The sequence below is a fragment of the Schistocerca americana genome, chromosome 1, assembly GCF_021461395.2.
Source record: "Schistocerca americana isolate TAMUIC-IGC-003095 chromosome 1, iqSchAmer2.1, whole genome shotgun sequence".
Taxonomy (NCBI): Eukaryota; Metazoa; Arthropoda; class Insecta; order Orthoptera; family Acrididae; genus Schistocerca; species Schistocerca americana.
In genome coordinates this window covers 798705607-798716266 of record NC_060119.1, presented here as the reverse complement: position 1 = coordinate 798716266, position 10660 = coordinate 798705607, and the positions used below count along the sequence as shown (strand labels likewise).

Below are 10660 nucleotides of genomic sequence, written 5' to 3'. Positions count from 1 at the left end.
TTTCTTTCAGAATTTTCTGTTGCTAATACAGTATGGTACTAAAAAAAATAGTGTCTTGAATCACGAAAATTTTCACATCACATGAAATACTATACAATAATAATTCAGGCAATACTTAAAAGAGAAGTTGAGCAATGTGAATGTCCATTATTGTTCAGCTCCTTTTTTAAGCACAGTCAGGCACCCATGTATTAAACAAGCTCAAAAGACTGGCAATGATACTGCAAAGGATGAAGCAATGCCAATGCTACATATGTACAGTCAAATTTCAGTTGCACTGGCCAGTCTCACTGTTTTTTTCTATCATGGAGGTGCTGGAAAATAATATGTACACAAGAAAAACACACCTATTGCAAAGTACAATACTTCTCAAATTTGATTTTCAAATACATCTCTCCACAAAATTTACAATTTTTCTATTCATGTATCAAATTATAGAAAATTTAAACAACAAAATATTGCCAACTGGTGTATTCTGTGATTTGTCCAAAGTGTCTTCTTGTGCAGCTCACTCCATTTTCCTACTACAGGAAGTCCAATAGTATGGTATTGAGATCTGGCTGCTAACAGAAAGGATGCAGAATATTCCACTAAGAAGCTCAAGAGCATGTACACCGTAAAGCAGCACCTTCAGATTGTGGCTGACTTACTACAAGTGTACCAAATGGACTGACACAGGGACCACTCTTTTACAGGAATACAAAAAAATGATGTGTAATAAAAGCATTACAAACTGGAGTCAATTTATTGTAATACTTCAACTTTGGCGTCATAATGTCACTGTTTCCTCAATTTACAGTAAGACTCGAGACAAAGCTGTCAAGTCCAGTTTTTGTTACAGGAATGTACAAAAAATTAAAATAAATGCCTAGTTACAAAAGAACATTAGCACACTAACACACAATTTATTATATTTCTATAAATATTCACATGTATGATGGTAAAAACGGCAGTGGAAACCTAACCCTACTGACATTAACTTCTCTTAAAACAAGCTGTAAAAACTTTGTCATAATATTTACAGACAGCTTCGCACAGCTACAATATATATTTAATTTACATTTAATTGCAAGATAAAACTGAGGTTCACTAAACTTTGTTTCCTCTTACAGGAATGTACAAAAGAAATTCAAGTAACGTCATGATATAAAAGCATTCAGTTTTTAGCATTCAGAGGTTTACGTGGTGTGACTTTCATATCATTTAAACTTGCAGACTTTAGTAACTTGTTTGTTTCTTTGTCACCAGGCCGTGAATTCTCTTTATTAACATCCTGTAACAAAATAGAAGTGTGATTCAGAAACGGAACATTTGGAAAAAAATGGTAAAAGTTATCTAGTGCCACCTAAACTTATTCCAATAAGTTGTTGCTTACACCATTGAAGTTTGAATGAAAGGGCTAGAAAACTGTAATTCCCAGTCACGCAATGTAATTTGCTTAAATTTCACAACTGATAATGAATTTTCTGTAATAAATATCTGTTGTATGCACACAATTTTCATATCAAGAAGTTTCAGTTCAAATTAAACTAATCTGTTTTGAGCGCTTAAGTACTACAGTATTAAGTTGAATGTCAGAACCAGCAACCCCAAAAAATACAGTTGATCCAAGTAGGGCATATTAGTAACTGGATATAGTCAAACAGCTAGAAATTTAGTACATGGAAGGTGTGTGTGTGTGCGCGCGTGTGTGTGTGTGTGTGTGTGTGTGTGTGTGTGTGTGTGTGTGTGTGTGTGTGTGTGTGTGTGGGGGGGGGGGTTGGTTATGGAAATGTGTAATTGGGGGATGGGACATTGTAAGCATCGAAAACAATGTGTTGCAAGTTGGATGGATAGGCACATTGGGAGGTAGAAGTCTTAACAATATGATTTCGTTACAGCCCTGTGTATTATTGAGTGACAAGAGGATGTGCCATCATTGTCTGAACAGCAAGAGATATCGAGTAAAATGCAGGGTCTACAGGTGGCCACACTGCAGGAGACACTTTTTGGTGTTAACCAGTTGACAGCTGTTGAAGCTGAGTTGTTGCTGGTCACTGGTAGGTTTGGTGTGAACACACATTCTTATGGGGCAGTCAGTAGGTGAATGCAAACATCCACAAAGGTGGATAGCCGAGCTGAAGACATCATCATCATCATCAGTTATCTGCTATATTAGCAGGTCCTTTGCCTCTCCATTTTCTGCGATCCATTGCTTCCTTCTTAAGGCTGCTGTATGTTGTACCGTCCATCATGTCATCCAGTATCTGGAATCTCTTCCTTCCTCGCTTTCTTTTCCCTTCTACATAACCTTCTAAAACTGTTTTTATCAGTCCGTCATTCTTTCTTAATATATGCCCAATCCAATTTCTTTTTCTTCTCTTTATTACATCTAGTAACTGCCTTTTCTCTCCCACTCTTCTCAGTACCTCTTCATTTTTTACTCTGTCCATCCAACTTATTCCTTCCATCTTCCGCCATGTCCAGATCTCAAAAGCCTCCAGCCTTTCTCTGTCTTTTTTCCTCATAGTCCATGTTTCAGCGCCATATAGAAGAACACTCCATACAAGGCATTTTATGAGTCTCTTTCTGAGTTCTCTGTCCATACCGCTGCAGAAGATTCTCCTTTTCTTATAAAACACCTCTTTTGCCATTGCTATCCTTGTTTTAATTTCTGTGGTGCACTTCCAGTCGGTGTCTATCCTGCTTCCAAGATACTTAAAATTTTGCACCTGTTCTAGGTTTTCTCCATTCAGCACAATTTTTAGTTCCTTATTTCCTCCTATTGTCAATACTTTTGTTTTATTTGTGTTAATTTTCATTCCATATTTTTTTCCGTTAGTTGCAATGGTGTCCACCAAATCCTGTAATTCTTTTTCCCCTGTGGCTAGAAGGACCATGTCATCAGCAAATCTCAAGCACCCTACTCTTCTTCCTCCAATTTCTACTCCTTTGTCATCTAATGAGCATTGGTCAATCATATTTTCCAAGTACAGGTTGAAAAGAGTAGGTGATAAACAGCATCCTTGTCTTACTCCTTTCCCCTAGTCTGATCCAGTTCGTACTTTCTCCTCTCATTTTAACTGAAACTTTTTGATTAAGGTACAATGAGTTTATAAGTCTTCTGGTTTTCCAGTCCACTCTCTTTTCCCTCATAATAGTCGCCAGCTTGTCCCAAACCACATTGTCAAATGCCTTTTCTAAATCGATGAAGCACATATATAGGTCTCTTCCTTTTTCAATAAACCTTTCTCCTAAGATTCGTAGGAGCCCTATTGCATCTCTGGTGCCCGTATTCCGTCTAAAGCCAAACTGCTCCTCGCCGAGATTCTCCTCTATTACTTTTTCAAGTCTTTTATTAATTATTCTTAACATCACTTTGGCTGCATGTGAAATGAGGCTGATTGTCCTGTGCTCACTGCATTTCTTGGTTCCTTGTTTTTTCGGCAATGGAATCATTACTGTTGTCAAAAAGTCCTCAGGCCATTCACCACTGTCATATTTTATTACATAACCTCAATATTTCTCTTATTCCATTGTGGTTCAAGCATTTTAGTATTTCTCCCGGTATTGTATCTGTACCTACTGCTTTGCCATTTTTCATTGCAGCAATAGCAGACTTTACTTCTTCCATTATGATGGTCGGTCCTTTCTCTTCATCACTTACACTGTTGTGTGATTCAAGTTCCAGAGTTTCTGGTTTGCTATTTGTGTCATATAGCTCTTTTATATATTCTTCCCATCTCTGGAGGACATCGTCACGATCTTTATACACTACCTCTTCGTCTTTACTCAAAATTTCCATAGTAGCACTTCCTGCTCTGTTTTGTTCCCATGTCATAGTCTTTACTCTGTTGTATAGTAAGTCGTATCTTCCTTTCCTGTCCAGTTCTTCAATTTCATCACATTCCTCTTTTAGCCATTTTTTCCTAGCCTGCTCTGTTTCTCTTCGCAGTTCATTATTTAACCTTCGGTATATCTTTCTTGCATCTTCAGTGTTCTTGTTTTTCAATTTTCTTCTCTCCTCCATCTTGGAAATCATTTCTTGTGTGACCCATGGTTTTTTTGACCTTTTCCCTTTTACATATCCTATATTTTGCTGTCCTGCTTTAATGATTCCTTCTTTCAGCATATTCCAGTACTCGTTGGCATTATCAGGTGCTTCTTTGTCTCGTAATGTGTTTAGAAAGTCCCGAGACAGCATTTCTGTAATTTGTTCTTTGTTGGACCTTATCTTCTCTAGATCCCATTTCTTCACCATTGTCGCCTTTTTCAGTTTTTTCATTCTTATTTCTATTTCTGCCATAAGTAAGTTGTGGTCACTATTAATATCTGCACCTGGTAATGTGTGCACCTTCTTGATTCCATTCCTGTATCTTTCTTCTACCAGTATAAAATCGATTTGGTTTCTATATTTATCCCCTGGTGATTTCCAAGTGTAGAGCCTCCTCTTATGGTTCTTGAACCACGTGTTTGCCACTATCAGCTGCCTTTCCCTGCAGAAGTCAATTAACCATTCACCTCTGTCATTTCTCTTTCCAAGACCATGACTGCCTACTATGTTTCCCTCTTTCCCTTCTCCCACAATGGCGTTCCAGTCTCCCATTACTATTTTGCAGTATTTTTTTATTTTCGTCCATTATTCTCTCTATTACATTGTACGTTTCCTATACAATTTGGTCATCATGTTCTGAAGTTGGCATATACACCTGGACAATCAGTAAATCTTTTTGTGCTCCTTTCAGCTTTACACCAATAACCCGGTCATTTGCATAGTCTACATATTCCACACATTTAGCCAATTCCTTTGTCATAATCATTCCTACTCCATTAATTCCTTTTACTTCTCCTCCTGAGTAGTAGAATACATATTCATCTGACTGCAACTCTCCATGTCCATTCCATCTTACTTCAGCAACTCCTACGAGGTCCACATGATTCTTTTCCATCTCTCTTTTAAGGTTTTCTAGTTTTCCTGCTTGTAGCAGAGTTCTGACATTCCAGGTACCAATTCTCGTTTTGATTTTTTGCCTCCTTTGAAGTTGTCCCCCCCGGAGATCCGAATGGGGGACTATTTTACCTCCGGACACTGATTTAACATGAGAGGAAGCCATTTTTTGTGCATAAAATGGAGACTGCATTATGCTGAAGACAATCAGGTAAAAAAAAGGGGGGGAGTGTCTAACTAAGATGGCCCTCACCCTGTTAATAGATCATTATGGGACAATACGAGGTTTGCGACCGAGTGACTACAAAAATGCCTTGAAATAGCCCAAGAACATACTGGAGTGTGAGGTGCAGACCTGCTAGTATGACAGTTGTAAATATCTTTGTACAACCACCCTTTAAGTGACTGGCTCACGAATTTGTTCATTTCAAGACATTTATAACACTAAAACCAAATGTTTAGGATTCTTAACATTAGTTTTAAGAACATATTTTATTCACATGATATGTGAAATATCTAACTAACTTGAAAAGTTACACAACCAAATCAAAAGGGATGTCTCATCTATAACAGTGTCAATAAAATCTCCTTGCACACTTGCAGAAGGAAATTGTGGAAGTCACAGATATGCACTAACAATAACTTATCAGTGAAGTTTGAGAATGCTTTGACACTTGCTCTGTCAGCACACAAGTGAACACACACAATTCCTCCAACAAAAGCATTGAGTCATCTTCCCTGTGGATAGATTAATTCATTTTGAAGAAATATATTGGATATTATCAATTCCCTAATCCTTCAGACTGCAACATATTGTCCTTCCTACCCTGTCACCTCAGATCATGAAATTTTTAGCCAGACATTTTCAACAAAAGCAACAAAACGCTTGTTTCAAGAAATTATCTTCAAAAAACTTATATTTTTATTAATAAAAAACGTCCTACAATGAATGACATTACTTATATACTTACAAAGATAGCTTTTAAAGCTCAAAATAATGAGTTATAGCTTTCTGAACATTTCCAGTAATAAATTCCCGAGTGTACTCATGTACTGGACATCAACTAAAATATCAAAAAACTTTAAGTCATTTTTTAGTTTGTGTAGCTATGAAGTCGTTCACAAAGGTTTCCTGTGAACACTAACATTGGAGGAGCTTGCTGGAGCACAGTGGATGTATTTTCTCTTACCATTGGCGAGCACTTAACTGACGAACTGTTGTGACTTCCAATTTCTAATGAACACATCGCATTTTCCTTCACCTTCTGAGCTGCTAAATTCAATGTCAATCACAGGATTACTGTAGTATCCTCTTTCAAAAGTACTGCCGAAACAACAATATGGAACAGAAGTTGAAAGTGTGTGTTTTATTGTCAAATATCCCAAGCAGCGCACAGTGTAGACAATATCTAGAGGTAACCACCTCGGCCAAAACATGACAGCCACACTAAGAATGTAGGATTTAATTTTTTCAAAGATCTGTTCTGAAGTTGCCCGAGAATATTTGGGATTTTTTAGCTTGTCAAAATAATAAAACCAGAGTAAATTGGGATTTTATGTTTGCACGTAAAACAAAAGGTTGAAAAATATTTTAAATACAATAAATCTTACTGAGATAGGGACTATGCCATTGCCACTTCCCATCAGTGGTAACTGCACACATTGTGATTCTAGAAAGCACTTAGTAATAAAATAAATTAGGGTTGCCCAGAAAGTAATGCACCACGTTTGTTTCCTTTAACAATCCTTTATTGAACATAATGAGATTTACACACACGAAAGAATTGTGTTTTTTTACACACCCTATTTTTCCACTTTATCTCCATCTCATTCTATGTTCTTCATTCAGCACAAAGCAAGGGCTTGTATGCCCTGCTGGTACCAATCCTTGTCTTGGTGGCAGAGCCATTGCTTCACTGTATGAGTCATCATCTGTTCGTCCTCGAAATGTCTTCCACAAATGGCATCCTTTAATGGCCCAAACAAGTAGAAGTCAGAGGGGGCTAGGTCAGTTGTGACAGCCATGGACGGTCTTCCCGACTGCTGCAAATCTTAACGCTCCGCTGAACCGCCTTCTGATGACCTCACTCTATGTGCCCAGCGACTAACCGTACTTTTGCCGATAGCAGTTGCTCCATAGACTTTGCACAAGTGTGTGTGAATATTCCCCACAGTTTCTTTCTCTGTGGTGAGAAATTCAATGCAGGCATGTCACTTGTAATGCGCCATTTTGAAGCTGCCCTGCAGCTACACCACCTGTCGTAAGTGGCAGAAACTTTGTGCAGTCACTGAGGTGGCTTCACATAATACGTAAGTAATGTTTCACATTTACAGCATTGTTTTTGGCTGAGAAAAAAAATGTAGCGCGTTACTTTCTGGGCAACTCTTGTACATTGCAGAAATATAACTCTAAACAATATATACCTCATTACTCTTAGCTTTATGTAAGCTAATGGGTGTCCTTAATATATTTTCTGCATCTTGATTACTGATGGAGGAGTCTGTGCTCTCTGCTTCTACATCTTCTGAAATAACCTGGAAAACAAGATTACAATAGAGAAAGCATTACATATATAATGATTTCAAGCTTTGTTTTCTCCAAGCAGCATGTACAGGTTAACAATGGACAGGATGGTGCATTTACTTTCTCCTACAGCCCACATCAAAAATATGTAGCTCACCTGATCCAGCTTATTTTTGAGTTGCGCAGCTTCATGAATTTTTTGTAACTTTTCCAATATTTTTGTAGGTGTTGAATTTATTAAGGTTGTCGGGTAGTTGAACTGCCTTCTCTGCGGAGTGGTGCCTACAAATCAAGGGACACAATTAAGAGCAAATGGCTCTGCAGCAGTTATAACAAATTCTGGAAGTAGTAAAGTGAAATTACCAGTAGGGATATCTTGACGTAGCAATTCCACAATGAACTGTTCAACATCTTTATCCCGTTCTTGCACATGACCATCAATACTGTACTGCCAGTCAGATATATGTGCACACTGCTGTTCGAGAGAAAGGACACGGTCACGAATAAAACTGGCATATGCCACGCGTTGTTCTTCTATATGTACTTCTTGAGCATGTGCTGACTTGTGGAGACTCCCAGTTAACAGCTGTAGAAGAGACACATACAAAAATAGGCTTGAAAATTTGTTATTTAACACGTTAAACGGAGTATGTGTAAAACTAACTAACACTGTTTATGTAAAGAATTATATTAATGACATCTTGGGTTGTCGGGTGTTCTGCCGGATTTCAGCGTTGTACTTGCACGATATTTCGGCCACGTAGCTCGTGGCCTTCATCAGGTGCGACCTGAGACTACTCCTCGAGTGGACCTGGTCCAGTATTTATGCCTATGGCCTTCCCCCTCCACCAACGGCTGCAGGCGCTTCCTCTGTGAGAGGAGATGGAAAACGAGCCCCTGACGGACTGCCAGGCGCACCAGACCGAAGATGGAACACCCAGATGTGGGACTGGTGGGCGCGGACCGCAGAGGGAACATCCAGAGCCGCAGCGGACGAAAAACGGAGCGGCAACGCTCCAACAGGTCGTGGTGAGCGGGCGCGGACTGCAGGGGGAACGCTCGGTACCCCAGACCGTAGATGAAACCCCCAGGAGCGGGTTTGGTGGGTGCGGACTGCAGAGGGAACACCTAGAACCGCAGCGGATGGAAAACGGAGCAGCAACGCTCCAGCAGGTCGCACGGAATGGGCGCGGACCACAGAGGAAGCACCTGCAGCCGTTGGTGGAGGGGGAAGGCCATAGGCATAAATACTGGACCAGGTCCACTCGAGGAGTAGTCTCAGGTCGCACCTGATGAAAGCCACGAGCTACGTGACCGAAATATTGTGCAATTACGACGCTGATATCCGGCAGAACACTCGACAACCCAAGATGTCATTAGATCGCCGGGAAAGCCTGAAGAGTTGCAATTATATTTATATTTAACTCTTCCAGTGCAAACTTTGTAGTATATTTCACCTAACTGTAATTATCTTTTATTCAATTTTCTTTCCAAAGCATAAATGTATATATAATGAAGCTTCTTACAAGAATAACAGTGCCTTCAGTGAGAGAAAGAACTTGAGTGTATACAGCACTTCAGACAATGACTTTTTGGATACAGCAGTAAATACATTTGGAAACTTTTACACATTTGATTTAAAGAGAACCTTATCAGATCTGCCAGGGTGGTAAACATTATAGAAATATAGGACAGCTGTAGAGCGAAGATGCCACAACGTTAGGTGAAGAGCGAGTGATGTAGGGAGTGTGTGCGCTCGAGCATGTTTACCATTGTGCATCGCAGCAAGACAGAGGTAGACCGCATTGGCATAGAGAAATTTGGAAACTGATTTTACACACAGCAAAGCAGAGATGTCCAACATAACTTCTGCTGACAGGCTACATGTTTCAGGATGAAGCAGCTCTAAGGTATTTTAAGAGATTGTGACAAATTGTTTTTATTTAAGCCGACTGACATGTCATTTTTGTGAAAATTTGTAGCTATTTCATCACATGGAAACAACGTTGTTGTATACGATTATTGGCTTCTTAAGATCTACACTTTTCTACTATACTAGTCATTTATAAACTATCTGGAGCGAACAGTTCAATCAGCCTCGCAACATTTAAATCAAAATGGTCAATGGAAACTCTTAACTTAGTCAGAATACTATACATTTTTAATTTGCTTTAAATTGAAATATTTTTATTTTAGTTTTGTAAATTCCAATTAATAGATAAGTCAATCACAAATTTATCACCACCTTGAGCATCATCATGAAAACTGAGTCAGAACATGTTCTACTTTAATTACAACATAGTGAAACCATTAGCCTCCCTTTACTAAATTTTCCACCTGGAATTTTTCTCCTATGAACTCAGAAGTGTTTTCCAGGCAGAAGGCGCAAAAAATAATAATTCATCTGCATTAAAATCATCATTAGGACTGTGTCAATGTCATGCTTCCGGCCTCACATCTAACATTTATGTACTAATTGTGTGTTCTTGTCATTTAAAATATGGTATGCTATATAGTCATTGGGACATTTTCTTGGGGACCCGGAGAAAAACACACAAACTTTGGTAAACATGTGCAGAACAGATCAAATGAGGAATGAAAAAGCAAATTGTGGAAAACATCCAGCCAAGTAATGAACACATAAGAGATATCACCATAGGTAATAACGACAGGAAATAATCCAATTTTATTTCATACAACATTCATACAAACAGGAATTAAAATTTTAATCCTCAATAATATGTGAAAGTTATTTACTCAGTTGCTGGTAACAGCCTTTCTACTAATGGTCAGAACTTTAAAAAATACTATTCTGCTATGCAGGTACTGTTCACATTTAGCTGAATCCACCTTTGTATCTTTTTATGATGCCAATGGAAAAATCTATTTGTATTACTCTTATGTGATATGCAACTGAAGTGACACTGTTACTGTCTGCATTATAACTGTACGCAGTACTGAGGTGGAGCCCTTCGTCATCACTATTATTCTTTCCTCTGAACATAATTTGCTTCACAAGCAACAAGAACCCTTTCAATTTTTACAGAAGTAGAAAGTTTGAGCAGAAAATGCAAGAATTAATTAAATGTAATCCTAGTGCTCTGCTTCTTGTAATGAACTGCTGACTGTCAAGGTGTTAATGTGTGAACGCAGCTTCATGGATATCTTAACTGAAATGATCATGTGTTTTTGAGATCCCCGACACAGAT

The 10660-nt window shown here is 38.6% G+C and overlaps 1 protein-coding gene across 1 annotated transcript in view; it reads right to left on the bottom strand.

The window, feature by feature from the left end:
* Nucleotides 1-726: 726 nt before the first annotated feature.
* LOC124612597 (kinesin-like protein KIF11-A) overlaps nucleotides 727-10660 on the bottom strand; it is a 231033-nt gene continuing 221099 nt past the window's right edge. Inside the window, exons 15-18 of the mRNA XM_047140884.1 lie at nucleotides 7815-8037; nucleotides 7609-7733; nucleotides 7352-7462; nucleotides 727-1273 (exon numbers count right to left, since the gene is read on the bottom strand). Of these exons, the coding sequence (XP_046996840.1) occupies nucleotides 1157-1273; nucleotides 7352-7462; nucleotides 7609-7733; nucleotides 7815-8037 (576 nt within the window). The 3' untranslated portion in view covers nucleotides 727-1156. The remainder of the gene's footprint in view (nucleotides 1274-7351; nucleotides 7463-7608; nucleotides 7734-7814; nucleotides 8038-10660) is intronic.